Source organism: Rhea americana, unplaced genomic scaffold (genome assembly GCF_003343005.1).
Source record: "Rhea americana isolate MKP2758 unplaced genomic scaffold, rheAme1 scaffold_102, whole genome shotgun sequence".
NCBI lineage: Eukaryota > Metazoa > Chordata > Aves > Rheiformes > Rheidae > Rhea > Rhea americana.
Window position 1 is genome coordinate 3,206,928 of NW_028185062.1, and position 20,873 is coordinate 3,227,800.

A 20,873-nucleotide genomic window follows, 5' to 3' on the forward strand; every position below is an offset into this window, starting at 1 on the left:
ATATATTTTCTACTCAGTCCAGCTTCCTGGTAGGCTCATGCTAATGTAAAATTAAACTAGCTTTTAAGCTTTCCCAGAGGTGTGGTAAGTTTTGTGTACTTCCTCCTTGGCATCCTACTTTTCCTCCCCTTTTACACTGAGAGACTGATTGCTCATGCRTAATTTCAGTTTTGGAGTCCACTAAATATGAATAACTTCAGGTTTTTTTCCCTAGTAACTTGATCCAGAAAGAATTGGCAAATAGTTATGAAGCAGCTGGCTAACATATTGTAAAAATGAAAGATTCCAGAGGCTACAAAACCCTGTAGGAATTATATAACAAATGTACCCTAAGAGACCTCTAACTATGTGATGTACAGACTGCACAACCCTCCGCTTTTGAGTCTTAGCTGTCGACATTGGCAAAGCTGCCTGCAGGTGGCTGCTGTTCAGTCACAGCTTTGCTCAGTGCTCAGTGCTCTCTATTTCCATCCCATGGAGTCACTTCCCTTGAGGTCCCTTTGATCTTTCATTAGGAAACCTGGAGTAGATACATTTTGGTACATCCTAGGTGACGTGATGAATGAGGGAGTCATTGTATCCACAAAAGTATACCAGAGGCAGCCATGCTTAATTATATTTAAAGGCTTTACTAGATTTAATGGGTAATTAAAGTAAGTTCCAAGGAAGTGATTAAGTTAAAATGTATCAGCACATTTCCAGAGGAGCTAGGTTAAGATGCAGTGGTGAAGGGTATGACATTCATTGTGGCAAATGTCATTTTTCTCTTCCTGCTTCTAGCAGAGACGGAGGCAGTTTTTTTTTTTATTATTATTATTACCATTTTGTTTTGGTCTCATCGTGGTGATGGAGGCTTATGCTATGGTAGTCCCATCTTCCTTAAAATTTCTGGAAAATTCTGCAGGCTCTTTCTCCGGTTTGATTTTGAAGGAAGGTGTTCGCCTATCAACAACAAGCATCACCAGAAAATCAGGGATAATCTGGATGAATTCAAGTCACTATGTTTATGTATGAACTTTGTTAGGCATCCAGCTCAGCACCGAAAATCCACCTGGCAGAGGGACTAGGATTTCACATCAGAGTCTGTAAGATTCCTACAGACCCCAAATGCAACATAACCTGATTTACACTATGGACCATATTTCCTGACAGGGGCAGTGGCTGTATTTTCAATGCCTGTGTYTGGATTCTCAAAATGAGGAAAATATTCAAACAGTCTAACTTTAGGCAACTGATCTGGCTTCTTAAGATAGAAGGCTGGGTTTCTTTTGGCTGCTGCTGGAGAGAATATTGAGAGGAAGACCCAAGGCACTGATTTCTAGACTCCTGCTCTGACTCCCTTACCTACTGGAGCCACTTTCTTTCTGGTGAGCCTGCACACAACCCAGCCTTCAGTTCAGACACTCCATTTCGGTAACTCTGCAGCCTGAGGCTGGTGGTACAAGTATTCCTCTGTGTGTCCCATTTTGAAGTCACCAGCTAGACCAGGATATAGCTGACTTCAGTGAGGTCCCGTATTTAAAAACTGGCTGTAGCACATCATAAATGACAAATATGGATTGAAACTGAGTCATACTCAAGAATACTGTATTCTGCTTGATTAGGGACAGATGAGTGGGACTTTCTGACGTTCAGGTAATCTTACTCTGCAGGTGACTGCTACCTGAATGCAAATAACAGTAATACCTGCTCAGCCGTGAAGCGCAGAGACCTTACCTCAGGAGCGAGCTTTTGCTGGTTAGTCTTTCAGCAGAGTCTCTTTCTGGAAAGTGCCGCAATCTTGTCTGAGAGGTCTCGGTGTTTGGAACAAAAGGYTGCACCTTTGCCCTGGAGTTTGGTCTGTTGCTGTGCTCTGCAGAGTGTCAAGAACTACAGTAAAACCTTCTGAAGTAGAGTTAGAGGCAGCCTGCCACTTCTGGGTCTGTAAGAAATTTGTCTGAACACCAGTCATCTTTGTGTCCTGGCACCCTTTCTAGTATGCCACTGCCTATTGAGGTGTCTAGAATGAGAGCTAGATTTGGAAGAAAAGCTGTTGATCAAGAGCCAAAGTAACTCTCTATTAAAATGATGGAAACAGTCTTTAGGCAAGGCACCYCTCTGGGAATAACTTGATGCCATGTAACTGAGAAGCTGCTTTTTAAGTCACCCTGAATATTCTCCTGCCAGGTCATTAYGTTGCAAGGTGACTCATGTACTGCTATCTAACATAGGCAAAAAGGACAGGTCAGGAAACACTAGAATATTTCATTCTCTTGCCTTTCTACACCGTCCCTTGCTATCAACACAGTTCATCCTTGAAGCAAGTGAGAACCTACCTATATTATTCTGTAGTGATTGTAGCCAGTCCTCCATCAGCATCTGAGAAGGTGCTGCGAAGAAATACTCTGCCCCATCTCTCAGCCTGTAAATAAGGGTAGTCGGAGAGGCATTCTGGTTAGTCTCACCTTATACCTTCCTGTCTTTATGAGTGGTGCAAGTGCTGCAAGACATTTCAGCTATACTGCTTACCAGCAGTCTTAGTCTTTACTCTGCAAGTAAATGCAACCATACAGAATAGCTGTGTAGGCGTTTACTAGCGCACTTCTCTGCATGACTTACCGTAACATGAAGGTGTTCTCTTTCCTGACATACTTGACCAACCTCTCACATGTGGCGCCAGCAATGTTGAGAGATAGAAGTGTGGATACATTCTGAAGGAGGATGAAATTATGATAGAATGTTTTCTGTGTCTTTCCTCTAGGATTCAATCCTATTCCAACTTGCATGCTGACTACACCCCCACAATGCCTTTTCTGCTTCTAAAATTACAATTAGGATCACTCAATAGGAAGAAGAGTGAGGGAATAATGGAGTATTACATTTATCTTGAAGGCAATTTTTGAATAAGATACTTCTTTTGAGGAACAAGTTTGAAAATTTTTTGAAAGCTTATTTTTCAGTCTTACAGTTCCTATACATAAACAGTTGTTGGATTTGACCCAACTAACATTTGAAAGATTATTAATTATCTCTAGTCCCAAACCAAACCAATGTAACTCTGATTTATTTGTTTTTTAAATTATATTTTAAATAGAGAAACAGATTACTAGAAAGATTCAAAAAAAAGATATTACCTTAGAGGCTTCTTTTTCATCATTATAGAAATCAAGTTTGAGCCCATCCAGTTTTACATAGAAGGATTTCCAAGACCTTGATCCTGGCTACATGCATAGGAACAATGATAAAATCCAATTAATAGTTACATATTTAATTACAGTAGTGAAATTTTCTGTGGGCAGCTTCATAGGGAGCCAGGACCTGCCCAGATTATGATCACAGAAGCTCATGATTTTCTCTTAGAAAAACAGAGCCTGCTGTAGTTAATGGGGTGGGTGATTCAACAAGGGGCTCTTTGTGAGCCAGGACAGCAGATGACATAACATGGGGCAAGCAAGCTCTACACTGTTGTGATCTCAACATCTCTGCGAGAAGATGGATTATCAAACTTGTATCTATTTCTGACCACTGAAATCTCCACTTTATCTCTCCAGGTGCTGGAACATTGGCCCTCGCTTGCTTTTCATATTCTAGTTTTGGTCCATATATGGTTTCATTCTAATGGGGCTTCTGAATTCTTCTTCACTTCCTGAACTATCCCCTGAACACTGTGCAAAAGCGGCTACTATTTCCTACCCCAACTATGTAGCTTTGCACCATGGGATCCTTCTGGATGAAAGATTCTATTACTTGTATATATTCCTATTTTGTTACACCAGTAAATCAAGCTGATTTATTTGATGAGTCAGAGAGAAGGAAGAAGAAAATCCTGAGGAAGATATGTCATAATTTTTCTTTGTTGGCGAGATGGGAGTGCAGTTAACACAGCAAACTTACTTAACTCAGTGTATTCAGAACAAAGGAATAACTAATTCTGCTTCCAGATGATGAAATTCAGTATGGTTTTTCATTTTTTTAAGAGTTCTTGCAGGTTAAAAATTTTGGAGGAGGAAATAGTCTGTGGGACAAACAATCCAGGACAACCTGTTTGCATGCCATACCTAAGCAAGCACTCAGACGTCTACATACTTGTGGTGAATATTAGAGAATTTCCTGCCCTRTTATGAGCCTTATCCTACTGAACTGAAGCTATATGCTTTATCAGGATGAGAACTTAGGTTTCAGTTTCCTTCCAACTGGGTTAAACAAACCGCTTCTTCCACCCACTAYCCAAAGATGAACTGAAACCTTAATTCACTTCTAGTACAGTTAGAAGTTATAAGCCCTAGAAGCATTGGAAYGGGGCTTTCATTGCTGATGAACCATCATGCACTGATACAAAGCCTTGACACTTTTTGAAGAGGAGTGTAATTAACTGTCATACAGTCCAGGTTCTGTTAATAAACCCATCAAATGTAGACTGACCCTGTACTGCATGATTCCCCTGACAGGCAAAAATCCCATTGTCTTTCTGCTAAGGACTAGATCAAGCACTGCTGAAGTCCGTGGAGACTTCTTTGTATTTTTTTAGTGGGAAAYGAATTAAATCCACAGTCCTGAACGCCCCTTCAGCAAGAGTTTGTCTTGTGSAAGTCATATGCTGGATTATAATTCAAGGAAAGATGAATTAACCCAGAGCGGAGGCTTTTGTTTCTACCTGGTGTCTTCCCGGAAGGAGCTGGTCTCTCTTTTCGAGGAATCCCTCCATGTAGAGAAGACTTGCAGAAACCTGTAACACACAAAGACATTACTGTTTAATTTTAAAGGAGCCCTTAAATATGTGTTAGAATTTCTGAAGCTATTTCTAGATATATTCCACACAGAGGAACTGATCTCTGCTGCCTCTTAGCCTTTACATTTACAGCATATTTGGAACTCCTCTCTAGATTGCAATCACACCTCTGATTTACTAACTAAATTAAGACAATTTGTATCCGCTTTTAGAAAAATTTTGTCATGGACTGTCCTCTATCACAATGTATTAATTAAAGGTTTCTTTTGTAATCCAGCYGTTTGCTTAGTTGGAGCAACATCCYATTATGAGGTGTAAATGAGCATGACTATACTGAACAAGGTACATTCACATATTGTTTTCAAGGGGCAGACGTGACCCCCTCACAATACAATTACTATGTCTGCTTCCCATGCAAACTTTGTGAAATCAAGAGCTGTTCAAAGACTTGGCTGTGATACCATATGATAAAAACTACTACTAGAGAAAATKAAAATTTCTTAATTTTGAATGTTATTTTTATGTGATTGAAAACAATTTACAATGTAAATAAWTGGTCAGTTATTTATAACAACCAGGCAGTAAATGCTGAGTTACACTGATGTATAGCTTTGCACTGGTACACTTGGATATGTGACAAATACATATCTTGAAGTGAAAAACAGGAAGAGAACAACTTTTATCTGTCCATGAGCTGACAGTGCTTTCCCTGCCATGGTGAGCAAACATGGACACRTTTGCCAAAGGGGGCTCCAGGCAGGCTGAGATGCAGGACGGAAAGCCGGCAGCAGAAGCACCTGCAGAGCAGCAGCACCTGATTCCTGCCTTTCTCTTTTTGAGGTAGCATTTTCTGGTTCTTTTTAAAGTGTTCTGCTGAGCACCCAGCACCACGAATAACTTGGGAAAGAAAAACACAGCCTAACATTGTTGTCTAGCCCTAGTCTATAGAAGTGAGCAAATTAAAAACACTTCTAAGTTATGCCTAGTTGGTTAAGGCAACTATCTTTCTAGAGAATGTGTTGGCTCTGCAAAGGCACATTAAATGTTCTTGCCCTTTGGATTCACGAGGGAGTCCATTGAAAGGACCACTGCACAGTACTTTTTGTGACTTTCTTACAAAAATTCCTTTATTCTGCTATTTTAACTAGCCCATGGTAGCATGAGACAAAGGTTTTGTGAGGACAGAGTCAGAAATCCTCAGCACTTACAGAAGATGCATTCTCTAATCTCTCCTGAGAGGAACCAGACAGCAGTAAGTTCAGTGATTTATCTTGTGCCCTTTGGCCAGGCTCAGGTGGAGTTGCCACTACTTTTGTCTGCAGGTCAGAGAAGGAGGATCTTTTAGCATTTTTTTCTTGGGGTGATAAAAGGCCTTGAGAATGTGATTCCAACAAACCGCTGCTGAGCTGCTGGTTTGTGGGAGTAGGAGAAAAAGGAGAGGTTAGAGGTCCATGGCTTTTCAAAGATGCAGTTTGTGGATCCACTGGCTTTGGTGTAGGTGGAGGGGTAACCTCACTGAGCCTCCTCTCAGCTTTCATTTCTGTTTTGGTGCTGCCCAACACCTCTGGGACTCCCCCAGGACTGAATGGTTGAAATGCCGCTGAAGACTTCTCGATGGGGGAGAAAATAGTTTCAAGGGGAGCTCTCAAGGCCAAGCCTGGTAAGGGCAYAGCTGGTGGTGGCTTTGTGCTCTTTATCTCTATTGCTCTTGGTAATGGACTTCTTTTCTCAGATGTCTTTCTTTTCAGAGAGGGAACCCGTATGATTTTGCCTTTCTCCTTTGGATCATTTTCTTCTGTGTCAGTCTGCTTCAGAAGTTTCATCTCCCTCTGTAGGACACAAATATTACATTTGTGAAATTACCTATGTGAGTGCACTTATGGATACTTACCTAAAAATATTTTAGTTAAGCAAGAATAATTTTCAAATACACCTTCTCCTGGCACTGACTTTAAAGGACTGTACCTCCACTAGCATGTTTAGTTAGAACTGGTCTTAATTRCTATGCCAAGTGTTATTTTACCAGCTATGAACATTGATGGAAATTAATCTCAAATACAGTGAATTTCAGCCCTTTCTAAGATCTTTAGAGGTTGAGACTTTAATAACCTCCAGAGAAATTGTGTCTCTATATTGTGGCACTGCTTGCTTTAAGTCTACTGTAGAAACAACTATTATCCAAGARTATTCTCATAGAAAATTTTGAGAGAAGGACCTCTGTCCCTACATTGAGCCAATCTGAAAAAAGAAAAAAAAAGCCCACAGCGCAAAAGGCAAGCTCAAACTCTTTTCAACCTAATGCCAAATACAAACGCTATGTTTGCTGGTTATTTCAGGTAAATGTTTTGAAAAAGAAAGGAGAGAGGATCTGGGAGGCTGTATGAATATTTTTGTTACTGAACATGATCCATTCTAGAACAACGATGCCCAGAAGAGAAGGGCCTACTTCTGCCTCAGTCTCGCTTTGCTTTCAGCCGCTCGGTACCCTGCAGCACTGCTAGGGGACTGCAGCTACCTGCTGAAATTCTGAGTGTATCAAACGTCTCTCCATCCTCTTTGTAACAGTGAGGGATCACCTAGTTTCTCACACAGCAGCACGTGCTCTGCTACACATGCTGGAAGAACAAAGCTTCCATTTCTCCGCTAGAGCTTTTGCAGGCTACTTGGGCTCCACTGACCTACAGAGAGCTCTTATTTTCTCAGATGCTCTTTCTGGTAGCTCAGCTTTGGTCATTCATCGCCATCTCACCACAGGAGTTCATTCTATCAAGGCTCCAAAAAATCTAAGGAGCCAGCTTGTCCTGTGACAAAATCTTGCCTCATATACAACTCTACTTCTCACCTTAGTTTTCCTRTTGAGCTGAGCAAATTTCTCCTCCTGAGCTGCAAGCATCTTCTCAAAATCCTGGTGTTTCTTCAATAGTTGTTCTACTTCAGACACTGAATCCTGAGTGGAAAAAAATCAACAACAGATACAGAAGTTAAGCCTGAGATTTTCAGACCTACCCATTCTATTCAGCCAAATGGTGGTACTCACCCCATAGCTAGGATCTGAAAGAAAGCTCTCCTTGGCAGCCAGCCATGCTTCTGCTTGTTCTAGCTCTCTCCGGAGCAACTGAATCTCCCAGTTTTCTTCATACAACTCTTTCCTCATGTCCCAGCTCTCCTTTACCTTCTTCATCAGCTCTGACAGCTCTAACAATTTTTCTTCAATCTAGAAAAATAACATTTCTAGTGCCAGCAGGTGAAAGATACAGTTAGGCTATCTTTTGACATCCAACAAACATGTATTTGGACCTTCAGACACAAATGACCTATAGATAATTCTGTGATGCTAACATAATTTAGAAAGGAAGTTTGAGTCCTCATTTTACTTAGCTGGATTCATTTATTCTCCACCTTACATAGCTATACTTCGTAATTTTATGCATATTCTGCATGCTGTGCTGTCTTATGGTCAAATTTTATATCCAGACAATTTGTATTATGGAACTAAAGAGAACCCAGAAGACTTGACAAATTTATGCATTTATAGCAGGGCAAAAATGGAAGTTCTTAAATTGTTGAAAACCCACTAATTCTCTCTGCAGTGGAAGTAATGTAATCTTGCATACATTCTGAAGATGTCTTTAACTGTGATCTCTGAATCCACTGACAGTCTCAAGACAAGTTTGGGACCATTGCAGAGATCAAAAATCTACAGTTACATAGATAAGAGGATCATAGTGGTTTTAAAGTTAAGTTATTCCTCCTTCTAAAATTTCTGAAGGATTGCATATTTTGATTCTGTTGTTCTTATAGACCTCACCCTGCCGTATATTTGATCTGCACTGTGATGTATTTTATCCTACTTCTTTTGAGTTAAATGCTAAAAACTTATTTGTGTGGTACGTCTTTTCTATGGAACAGCAAAATCTTCTGCTCCTCCACACAGCCATAATCAATGCAGTGACTACTCTTCCTTCTATGATTAGCTCTTAGTTTTTAGAGGAGTGAGGAAGAACTTTAGAAAGTGCTTTCCTTTTTAATAAGTCTCAAGAAGTGAGAGGCAAATCTGTAAATACATGATGCCTTTGAATTTCAAAAGTTCTTCTGAAAACTTACTGAAACCTCTTTTCCTATACCGCAACCAGGCATCCACCCATTTCATAAGTCTTCCTAATTCACTTTTATTTATAACATATTTAATCCATCATCCACACACCTCCACAGACATGAAATGTCCATTCTTCATCAGGTCATCTCCTGTCYGCTGCATTTCCTCATATTTTAGCCACTGCTTCTCTATCTCACGCTTGTACTCCTCATGACGCTTGATAAGCAACTCAGCTCCCAGGACATCATTTGCCAGTTCCTCAGATATCACTAGTGCGTGCATCTCATTGGCCCAAGCCCTACAGAGCAGGGTCAAAAGAGAAAAAAATGGAAGGAATCGGAATCCTCTAGCTATCCAGGAAGGCATACGTCCCACGGATGTGGACATATGTACACAGACCTTTATTTCACCATGAAAGATACAAATACACAAATACATTGGTGTAGGCTAACACACACATTTATAGATATTTTATAACTTTCTATAATATTCCCACTGATGCTGCAATATTTAGGCTGCTGGACAAGCAGCGGCAGCACCTCTACATACTAAAGTGACAAGAATTTAAATCCTTAGAAGGAACGCCTGAAACAGCAGAAGCACAGCGCTTTTATACAGGGTCATACAGGCTTTCAGATGCCCATGTAACCTTAACAGCATGCACAAGAGCACTTCTTATGCATACAGAGCACTCACGTAAAACTATCCGTCAGTACGCTGTTTTAAGGGAAATTTTGTATTCCTGGGCACAAGCCTCAACTGGCATAAACCAATGCATCTTGCTTTATTTGAGCTCTGGATCTATCCATTAGCATTACAAGTGCCCAGTAGTCCGTGGTAACCACTTCACTGTCTTTCGATTTCTACTCCTAAGGTGCATTAGCCCTTTCAGTCACTTCACAGATTCTGAAATTCTCATATTTCTATTCCCATAGTTTATGCTCTAGGCGACCCTGCTTGAGCAGGGGGGTTGGACTAGATGATCTCCAGAGGTCCCTTCCAACCTTACCGATTCTATGATTCTGTAAAAATGATAAAATCTAGTATTTTAATAATGTTGATCTGCCACTTTCAGTAAAGATTATTTTCATCAGTTATTTCAACTTTTACGTTAGACCCCTGCTTGCAGATATGTTGGCATGGTTGATTTAATCAAAATGAGATGTTTTAGTTCAACTTAATTTTTTGAAAGGTGTTTTGTAGATGCTCTTAACATTCAGCCTTTTGTTCTAATTCAGATTAAAAAATAAAAAAAAAATAATGGAATTTCCCAGCAACTGAGTTACTACTAAATATTGACACTTGATAAGAATGGACAGGAGAGTGTGCACATATGAGTAATAATATTAAAAAAAATGTGCCCAGCACTTCCATCACTTGAGCAAGTACTAATCTGTTCTAGAAGATTGTCTTTAATATAGTTATTTTGACTCTAATAAAAGCACATAAATTACTTGAATATCTAGAATAATTTCCCCATCTTCCAAAAGAATCGGCAGTGAGACTACCAAAACTATCCAAAGTGACTGAATTCTCCAAAACTTTATAGGAAATAGCCTAAAAATGTTGGTCTATCATGCACACTGTGCTGAAGCAGAGTGGCATAGTCCCTTCTGTGGTGTGATAGATTCTGTTGAGTATTGTCGAGAAGATGCCTTGTGTTATTATTATTCAAACAAATCCATAATCAAGCTTCAGAACACCTGGGACAGGAGTCATACCACCCACAGGTGTGATATAGAAAACCCTAGGAGGGATAGAGAAGAAATCAGYCCACTGTCAAATGCAAGGGGCCCACACATACATCAGCTCCCCACAGTCATTGAAGTAGAGTTGGACTTGTTCTGCCTGGCTCAGTCTTGCCTTCCTCTCCAGGAACTTTCGGCCCAGGTTTTCCCAGCACTCATTCACATCTGTGAGTCTCTCCATAATGTTTTCCTTGACTTGTGGGTAGGTGCGGCTGAGGTGCCAAGCCTCTCCCCGAACCCGCTCCAGCTCTTTCATGATGGCTCCTAGGTCTCTCTGGAACAGAGACAAAACTGACTGTAAGATCAGGTCTCTATTTACACRAAGACACTACCAAAAGCGTATCTTAAAGACAGTGCCTATTTTTTATAACCACTGATTGTGCAGAGGCTGAAACTATGATGCTATCTAGTGTTTTCCTCTCAGTTTCCTCCTAATGCCTGTAAACATCACCAAACACAAAAGAAGCTTCTTTAGATGCAACACACTGATCATTTTGACAAGCATGGAGCTGAAGTCTCTTCTTGCATTTCAGGTGACACCTCTGCAATTACAACAACAATTTTTGAATAAACTTTAGAAGAAAAGTTCATCTTGAGAAATAAAAGTAGTAATAATATAACATCACAATGGTAGAAATAGGAGAAAAATGCTCCCTTGCTATGAGACTCAGTGGATATTTCAGGATGGAATACATTTATCTTTTGTTGGCCTGCAAATGAGGCAGCCAAAAAGATTTCAAAATGTGCAGCATCTCCTTTTTTACAGTTTTCTGCCCCTGCTTTGTGACAGATCTCTTTACCTCAACTCCCTCAAGCTGGCTGAGAAGTGTCTGTACACCTGGAAGGTCATATCCATAATCTTCTATGTCCACCACTGCTTCTTTCTCCTGCATCCAGCCCTTTACTTCATCCACATCATGATCATACTGATGAACTTGCTGGGCTGCTTGTAGATTCTGGAATAAAGAAACAATTTACTGGTAATATGATATATCACATCTGCAGTGTAAAAATAGGCAACCCTAATGTCATATCCTCATGCAGTACAGACTGAACAAGTGGAGGAATGAAACATCTTCCCAATTAAGTGATCTAAAAGAGTTTTCCAACCTAACCTAGTTTCCCAGGTTCTCTATGTCAATRAAAAGAAACAGATGCCTCTCTAGAGCAATTCATCCTTAAGATGAATGATCAAGATAGAGAACATGAACTACCATGTATAGATACCTATCTTGACTGTAGAAAGAGYCCTAGAAAACTTGCTTGGGACAGAGGCGTACATTTCAAACTGTGAAAATAAGGCAAGTTAGGTGAAAATTAGGGTTTCTGAGATGAGAGGATTATAAATGTTCTAACAGCATTTTGCATTCAGATTTCACATTAAAAATACTTGTCAAGAATAACTGCTGCTAACACACAATAGTGGGCTTCACCTACTTCATATGTAAAATGTCAGTATGTAACAGTAACTGAAAGAGTAGAAGACATCCAACATTTTACAATCTCCTTAAAGCAAACACATATATCAAGTTCAGTAAGTCCTCTCTTCTTTGAATTTCCTAGTAGATCTGTGGCTGCAGTTTTACAGGGTGAGGTGAGCTGATTTAAAAGCCAACTGCTGCCAAAAGTCAGAGGCTTTGGCTCTTTGCCCTCTACCACCTTATCTCCCATTCTCTCTCTGACTTCAGCTCCCTAACCCAGCAAACAAATCTGAGTAGGTTTTTTTGCTGGTTTAATGAACTGAAGTAGTGGAAGAAAGAGTCCAGTCAGTGCCAGAGATGGGACAAGGGTGGGACTGCACAGCCAGGAGTAAAGCAGGAGGGAAAGGAGGATACGGAGAGTTACGGAGAGTTACGGAGAGTGAAACTTCCTTCTGTTGGTTGTTGTAAACCATTAGGTTGGCTTAGGTTTTCAGGAAACTGCAGGTTGCAGTGAATTTAGGAAAACGGAGTGACTCTAGGCTGATACATATCTTTCAAACATAAACCTTGCCAGGGTAAGAAGTGGTAGGAAATAGAAACAGGCCACTCCTACAGACMTTGTGTTTTAACATCAACAGTGTTGATGGCTTGAGAAAGAAGGACACAGGAAAATGCAGGGAATTCAATGCCCTACCAGTTTTTCATGTATTTCCTACCTCTGTCCTTGTCTGGATGGCATGGCATAATTTTTCCCACATTTCATTGATTTGCTTTGTTCTCTTCTGGATAACTTCTGTCTTGCTGTGGTCCTCTTTCTCCAGTTTAGATGCTAATTCATTTAGGGAAAGAACTTTGGAATGTCCCAGAGGTTTCACCTCATTTATGAAATCTTTAAATTTTTTCTCCAACACCTACAGGATAAAGGAGGGGACACAGATAAAAGAATTTCTGCCTATCTCTTTTACAGAGGCAAAAGGAATAACTTTCTCCCTACTGTAGAACAAAAATCTATGTATTGCAGACTATAAGCACAAACCAACTGAAAAACTTAAGTGGTCTAGAGTCAGAAGAAAACATCTATTGTTATGATCACTCAACATCTTATACCACAGAGAAAAAAAAATCACCTACACCCTGACAGATGTAGATGTTGCCAAACAAACCAGTTTAGCTTGTCCACATATGTAATAGCTGTTGAAAGCATTAATTCACTGAACTGAGGAGTGGACAGTATGAAGTATACCTCTATACTAGGAGAAAATCATGCTTGAACTCTGCAGCTCTTCAGCTGCTGGTGTGAATGGTCCATCTTTGCGTTTCCCACTAACAGTGCTGTAAGACTGTGCCCAAATGATTGGGTCCTGACAAGTTAATAATTAGGGCCATAAGTGAAGTACAGTGGCCTCACCTTATCCCCAGAAAAAGACAACGTTCTGGTGCACCTACCTTTTCTGTTTGGAGAACGCTACTTCAGAGGGTGCTACCCCTGTATAAGCAGGCAGAAAAATTTCAGTGCCTGCTGCAGAGGGCACTGTTTTGCCCGGATTGTGCCATTGTAAAATGCTTCACTGTCACTAGCTACACAAAAAAACAGAGTAAATGTATTTCTGCTTTGCCATGCATGACCTTTTCTTTTCTTTTCTTTTTTTTTTTTCTTTTTTTTTTTTTTTTTACCTCAACATCATCCAAGTCCTGCCCATAGTCATCAGACTCTGCCACAGACTGTTTACTGGAAAGCCAGGCTTCCACCAGCTGGAATTCTCTTTCAAACTGATACAGCTGGAATTGCTCTTGCAGATTTTTTCTCTGTATCTCAGCCTTCTGTAGGAGAGACTGATAGTCTGTTAGGATCCCCTGGAGCTTCGAAAGTATGGCTGGACTGCAAAGAACAAAAATCAGAAATATGTCTTTGTCTTACTGTTATTTTTGAACACTRTCTTTTCTGATAGGTTGAATTTGCAATGCTGTCAAAATACAGAACACCAGATATCATTATGAGTGAGTTAGGCCAGGACATAAAGTCCAGGAAATTAAAGTATCTTGCATGAACATCTGTCTGCTCTTTTCACCTCCTTCTCCCCAGATATAAAAGCAAATTGGCAATGAAAAGCAATGAAATGWCAAGAATATCAGTTTCCTTTCCCAAGCATGGTGCTTTCTGAACCTTCATATTAAATGACAACTAGATGACAGCTCCTGGGAATAGACAGTAGACAAAGAAGTCGATCTACAGCCTCTGGCCTGTTGTTGAAAAAACAACAGTTATGAAAAGAACAGAACAATYGTCCATTTTTATTTAATTATATTTTGGGGGGGGTGGGTGGGGATTGGAGTGTTTGATGGTAGCGACAGAGGGATTGATGTTCCCTGAAGTCATATTTCTGAATGAGCCAACAAACAGCTTCTAAAGGCTGAACTTCTCAATATTTGTCTTCCGTGGGCATTTCTGACAGATCTGGAACAGATGCCAGTTTTCATTTTCCTACCTCTCTGGGTTGTCTTTGTTTAKCAAGCTAGTGCCTGTCTCCTGTACTTTCTCAATCCGGGGCCTGAAACCCTCMATGTCCAGCTTGGTGGCTTCAAGTTTACGAAGTAAAGCCTGGGTGGATTCTTCATTCTTCCCATAATCAGAAGTCTCCAAGATGAAGCTCCTCTCTGCTAGCCAGGCCTCCACCTCCAGTAGCTGTATGAAATATGGTGATGAGCATGAGCACAGCTGTTATTTAGGTCACACACAAAAAAACCAACCAAACTGAAAAGCAGTGATGCCCAAAGAGAAACAGCAGTGAGAACAGAAAGCACCTAGCAGGCCTGTCTGTAATAAAATCTAATGTTATTTCAAAAAATACTAATCCCAGGAACTAATGCCAGTTGTTATGGTTACATGTTTATCCCTCACTGCACTTCCTAGGGAAAATAACTCTTATTTCTYTACTGTATCCATGTTTACCAGATATGAAAAATCAGAACAGTATTAATTTTGCTGCTATCTCAAGACTTCWAGACACCCAGCAATATAGTATCTGGTCCTTTAAGCAAATAAAGGCCAAATGAAAATTTTTCATGATTCATCCTTACCTCAGTAAGGTACTGATGGGCCTCATATGACTTCAYGAGCATCTCTCTTCTCCCCTGAGCCTCTGCCTTCAGGTTTTCAACAGATGTCTCCAGCTCCTTCAGATGCTCCATAATCTTACGGGAGGCTGAGTGGCCTCCTCTTACCAATTTCTGTCCTGTACTGAGCACCACTTTGGTCAAAGCATCACGACTATTTATCTCATTCTCCAAAATCTGGAAAGAGTAAAATGACAAACCAAAAATAAAAGCCATGGAGATTTTTCTACCAGGTAATGTAATCCTTTATTTCCATTACAAATCTGTTTTCTGTATGGAAAGAGGAATCAGGAATGCGAAGTCTGAGTGAATACTCAAAGCAGAGTGGAGGGTTTTGGGGCAAAGGAGCATTTACAGAAATCAAATCTAGCCACAAAGTTTGCACCCTGCTGTGTATCCTCCTCAGAGCATGGAGGGAAGAGATTCTAACTAGAAGCCTCTTATCAGTAGACACCACTAAAACATAGCCAGTTTCATCCACATTTCACCGTGCTTCTCCAAGTAAAATGTTTCTAAGGAAGGACAATCAGCTCCCCTGCTAACCAGTATTTATCCCTTCCCAGCACCATTCCAGGAGATGCAGTTTTGCCTATAACCATATAACCATTGCAAACACTGCAAACATGTACTAATAGGCAGCCAAAAGCACAACAGCAGGAGAAACAAACTACTTGAACCGGCTCTCAAAGACCTTCTTCGAAACTAGTTTTTGGAGCCTTGCAGATTTGCTAAACCACATGCATACCTCCATATATTCCCTTGGGTTGTCTTTGCCTGGGTGAGCAAGTACCAGATCTTCGACCTGGGTTCGTTCCACAGCTAACTAAGCCTAAGCACCTCGTGCACAAAGCAAGCCCCAGCATTTTACAACTGTTCTGTCTATTTATTTTCAGAACTRTGAAAACAGGCAGTTTCAGAGTAAGGCTGCAGTGCTATCTTATGTAGAAGAGACACCCTCTGGAGACAGGAGCTGTTCTTTCAACTCAACTATCAGATCTCTTGGCTGCAAAAGAGGGGAGCTCTGATTCTAATCTTGCCTTTAACTTCCCCTATTAATTTCAGGACAGCCACTATGTTGTTGAAAAGTGACACCATATCTGACCACAGCAGAACAGAATCCAGTGGCAAAGATTACRAAACATCTTGTACTGTGTATTAATAATAAACTGGCAATGTGAAGAAAACTTTACAATTGGGCATTTAGGAACTTATTTTCACAGTTATTCATTTATATCCACTGGATTAAAAAAAAAAAAAGTGTGAAAGGTGTGCAAGGGGAAACACTGCTTCCAACCCAAGCAGTTCTGCTTATACTTGTTACATTCGCATGTGAACACACTTTTGCAAGACAGTAATTTTTTTAGCTTGATGCATTTCATGTATGACTACTTTTTGTGGTAGCAAAACATGGGCTGAATTCTGCAAATCTGGCTAATCAGGACAAACAACAGATGGTGGAGCTAACAGTAAACTGAATTTCTTACTGATTTCTTACCTCTGACATGTCCCTTTAAGTCAAAGTTTTTTTTTAAAAAAAAAAAAAAAAGAAAAAGAAAGAAAGAAAAGAAAAGGTAGAGACTCTAGCTACCGAAGCATTCCGAATTCAAAACTTATATTTTAATCCTGCTTTGAGGAGAATAAGAAGCAAAATGTCAAGAAGAACTGACTTTGATTCTGCACTAGTATTACAGCCTGTTTCCCTCATTTTCACAAATTACTGAAGTATTTTGAAATCTGGCCAATTAACACAAARATCATTGCAGCCTAAAATAGGCTAAATACTATCTCAGATAAATCCAGCTCAAACATCCCTTCTTTCTGTCAGTCTAATCTACTTCCCTACCATATCAATCAGCTCATATTTTTAGGAGTAATAACAGGCATAATAACATTCACACTTTCAAATGATGRTGAAACAACCCTTTTGTTCTTACTGYCTGTTCTCAAAGTCACCAATTGCAYCTCAATMTTCAGAATATTTACACATATGAGAAATTACATCAAATACTAAGAAGGTGCTAATGATTCACAATATTCCCATGGGTCTTACTTGGGACTATTCTGGAAGATGCATTTAAAACCATTTTATCATTCTTCATTAAGTTGTAAGCACACCCAGGATAAAAATCCTACTTCCTAAGAGACTTCATCCCTGTCCTAGTATACGACCTTACCAGTCTTCACTTTTTACCCTGGAGACTTTAAAATTTTTTTGYGAGTTCAGATTCTTATTTCTAGATACACATCAGATTGCACCAAAAGTCTGTGCCCAATATRTGTGTGTGTRTATACATATATATATTATATAATATTCTCACTTTATAAAATCTTCCGTCTTTCCCAGCCCTATTGCAGATTTCCTCAGAGGCRTTTGATGTCCCACTTAAATGAGCTGCCCTTTGCTAATACTAAATTCCAAGAGTATCTGGAGACTTTTAGCAGGATTTTTTTTTCTTCCACCTCATGTTTTTGCAAAGGGACAGTGCTTTTTACTCCAAAACAATTAGAAAGGCAGCTGTGGTTTTGTTGGTATTTGAGGTGCCAGTGTTCCAGGCAACACTGTCTCTGATGGCCCATCTGAACTTTGCAAAATAACTAATCTTGAAAACTATTGCTAGAATGAAGGTCGGCTCAAAATCATAATATCCTGTTAACTCCCTCCCTCCAGAGTGGGAAGAGATGGTTCTCTGGGAACTYATCCTGAGACATCTGAGCAATGAGTATGCTTGGATGCACTTAATGAGTTGAAAGCACATTTTATGAGGACATCTGTTGCCAAAGAAGGTACACCAACATGCACAACAGCTTGTAAAAACTATTTCATACTGCAGACTTTAGGATTTGAAATTCAGTTGTTTGCAGAAAGAGCTAATGTATCCACAGCATATGGTGTGCTACTTAGAGCACTGCAGTGATAAGCAGCATGGAGTCCCAGGTGTTGCCAAGTCATGCACACATCCTATAAAAAATGTTGTAAAAATCAGACCAGAATGAGAGTTATTCCTAGCATCRTGACTCCTGTCAGCCAAAGCACAGCAGATGAGGCTTGCCAGACAGKTGAATTCCATTCTTTCTCTGTGATTCTAAAGACTGAGAATGCTTTTCATATTACATTACCTGATGCTTTTCTTGTAGACTCTGAACAGTTGCTAAGGATTGGCCATAATCCCTGGAAGAAGCCATCGGGAGTTTCTCACGAACCCAGGCCAACTCTTCATCAACATCTCGGAAGAACTGGTACTCAAGTCTCCTTGCCTCCAAACTCCCACGTCTCTCCTGCACTGGATCACGTAGACGTTTGTATCTGCAGGTTTTAAATGGAATTCAATAAGGACAACAGAATGATCATGAACTAATACAAAATGGTCTTTTCAAWATGATGTGGAAAAGAAAAAGAAATAAAAGATGATGTAGGGAATAAAAAGGCTGAGAAAAATAGGATAAAAATGGCAGGAAACAGGTCAGGCACTCACACACCTCTGCACAAGCTGATCTACTCTGTCTTCAAGTTCATCAGCAAGGAAATGCTTCTCCTGCTGAAATTCCTGAGCTGTGGTCACAAGCTCTTGCAGCCGGTCCCTATGGCCAGTGATATCTTCCTCCAGTTCCTCTTGTTTCTTCAGATGACTGTTCAAAACCACCAGATCATTGCTACTATATGGTGCCTTTAGCTCATTTTCCACATCTTCCAACCATTTCTCCATATCCTCTACACTCCGCTGGAAATGAAGGGCCTGGGGACAAGCAAAAAGGAAAGGTCAATTAAATCTTTAGGATACATAATATAGTATAAAATCTCAGCCACTTTCAAGCAGGATTACACACACAGTGCAGGGAAACTTTCCAGTGCTCAATGACCTCTCCCCAGGTGTGATGGTAGTACAAATGGAGAAGAGAATTCAGTTAGAGCAAATGCAAGAACAGATGCAGAGAACATTTGAGCTAATCTTACTTAGGTTGCACAAATATTACTGATGGACACAATATTAAGAAGGAGGCCAATTTGAAAGAGAAGTTTTATTTTATACCTACACTGTGTCTGAATGTGCATGTAAAGCTCACAGGGAGGAAAGTCATGTGCAGCTGTGWGCTTTTCTCACTTGTGCCACTGGGACAGATCCAGAGAGTTGACAGATGCAGTGAGTGAGCATATTTCCTCTCAATATCCCTCTCTGGAACCTTGACTCCAAACCAGCAGCAGAAAGCACAAGGCCACACATCCTACAAATCATTTTCCTTCMCAGTTTTCCCACTAGTTCTATTCAACCAGTTTGTGCTTAGTAGTTTCATTGCTATAATGATCTTGAGGAATCAAATCTAGCTGTATCAAGTGACATACTAGTAGATGAGACTGTCCACCAAGCCAGCCATGATATCTCTGGAAACAACACCAAGTCCCAACCACCGGTATCTCTATGTTACCTTGTATGCATCTTGCAGCTTGGCCTGTTTATCCTGGCAGCTTTCTAGCAGTTCATCCCATAGCTCTTCCATTTCTTGCAATCTGGACTGAATGGCCTCAGGGGCGTAGTGCCTCTCATGGAGCATCTTCTCCCCTTCCTACAGCAAAGAGACTTGTCAAAACTTTCTTCYTTTGCTGAATGTATGAGAATATATCACATTTGCCTCAATCACAAATTCTATTGGCACTGCTAGGCAAAAAGTCAGCTGCAGCCATCACTTCCTGACATAAAATAAAGAGGCTGCATAGACAAAGGAAAAGGGATAAAGGCAAAATGCATATTGAAACTATGGCAGAGACTGATTTTTCTGTATTTCTGGCCTCTGAAGTTATTTGAAATGTTACAAAGCCAATGTTAGARGGCATTTGAAGGCTAAAGAGAATCTCTGTTATTCAATAGCTGTATCACCTAAAGGCTAGCAGTGTGTCTAGTTTGCAAGCACTATGTTATTTCTATGATATGTCCCATATTCTGTGATCACTATTTGTGATCGTTCAGCTACCTACCCATTTCTATTCCCTTCCTTGCACGTTAGAAGTTTTACTATATCATACAACGGTACCTTTGTATCTCTGTATGATACAGTAAAAGTCAGTCTGCATTTCTAATCCTTGTCCTACAGATGCTTTACAGATTGGCTGAAAAAGAAGTAGAGGAAGCACAGCAAGAGAGTCCTCCATGTAACTCCATCCTTAATCGTCCTGTTGTGTCTGCACTGTTGATGACTATGAAACAATGGTTTCTACACCACCGGATGTAGACAAATCAGAGGAGGAGCCTTATCCTTAATGCTCGGTTACCTATTGCAAAATACAGCTAGTAAGTGTTGTGCTGACACTTTGTTTAAGAAACATATAACAGTCTGTCCTTCCAAACCCATCATCTGATCACAGCTTCTGCCAAGTATCTGACAAAGTTTGTCAGGCTTCTCTCACATCTCTCCTACTAGCATGTCTCTGCAAAGGCAACACTTGAAAACTCATCTGATTTTCTTGAAACTGTGCATCTAGTTACCTCGGATCCCTGCAGGAAAAAAATAGGTATACCTCCAAAGTATGATTCACCCCAAATAGAAATGTCTAAAATCAGTGGAATGAATCATTCATTGGAAACAACCATYTTTTTCCATTGTAGATATACTGAATACAGACAGTAAGCTCACACTGGACTCCAACAGATAAGCTGGAAGAATCCCTTGCCTTTTATCGAAGGCCTAGAAAGTTCTTGATGGATTAAAGGAGTAAGTTTTCAAACCTCCTTAGAGGTAAATAAAACAAACAGTGTCAGCAAGAGGGACATTGATCTSCCTTGCTTGTTTGAGAT

General features: G+C 40.2%; 1 protein-coding gene across 1 annotated transcript in view; it reads right to left on the minus strand.

The window, feature by feature from the left end:
• Window positions 1–590: 590 nt before the first annotated feature.
• SPTBN5 (spectrin beta, non-erythrocytic 5) overlaps window positions 591–20,873 on the minus strand; it is a gene marked incomplete at its 5' end in the record, with an annotated part of 88,578 nt that continues 68,295 nt past the window's right edge. The window contains 20 exon segments of the mRNA XM_085305541.1: window positions 591–798; window positions 801–942; window positions 1,717–1,852; window positions 2,316–2,401; window positions 2,599–2,690; window positions 3,114–3,200; window positions 4,634–4,705; window positions 5,917–6,537; window positions 7,551–7,655; window positions 7,746–7,922; window positions 8,913–9,102; window positions 10,609–10,826; window positions 11,353–11,508; window positions 12,690–12,884; window positions 13,648–13,852; window positions 14,460–14,656; window positions 15,052–15,264; window positions 18,205–18,391; window positions 18,565–18,821; window positions 19,510–19,647. Coding sequence (XP_085161667.1) covers window positions 757–798; window positions 801–942; window positions 1,717–1,852; window positions 2,316–2,401; window positions 2,599–2,690; window positions 3,114–3,200; window positions 4,634–4,705; window positions 5,917–6,537; window positions 7,551–7,655; window positions 7,746–7,922; window positions 8,913–9,102; window positions 10,609–10,826; window positions 11,353–11,508; window positions 12,690–12,884; window positions 13,648–13,852; window positions 14,460–14,656; window positions 15,052–15,264; window positions 18,205–18,391; window positions 18,565–18,821; window positions 19,510–19,647 — 3,516 coding nt within the window.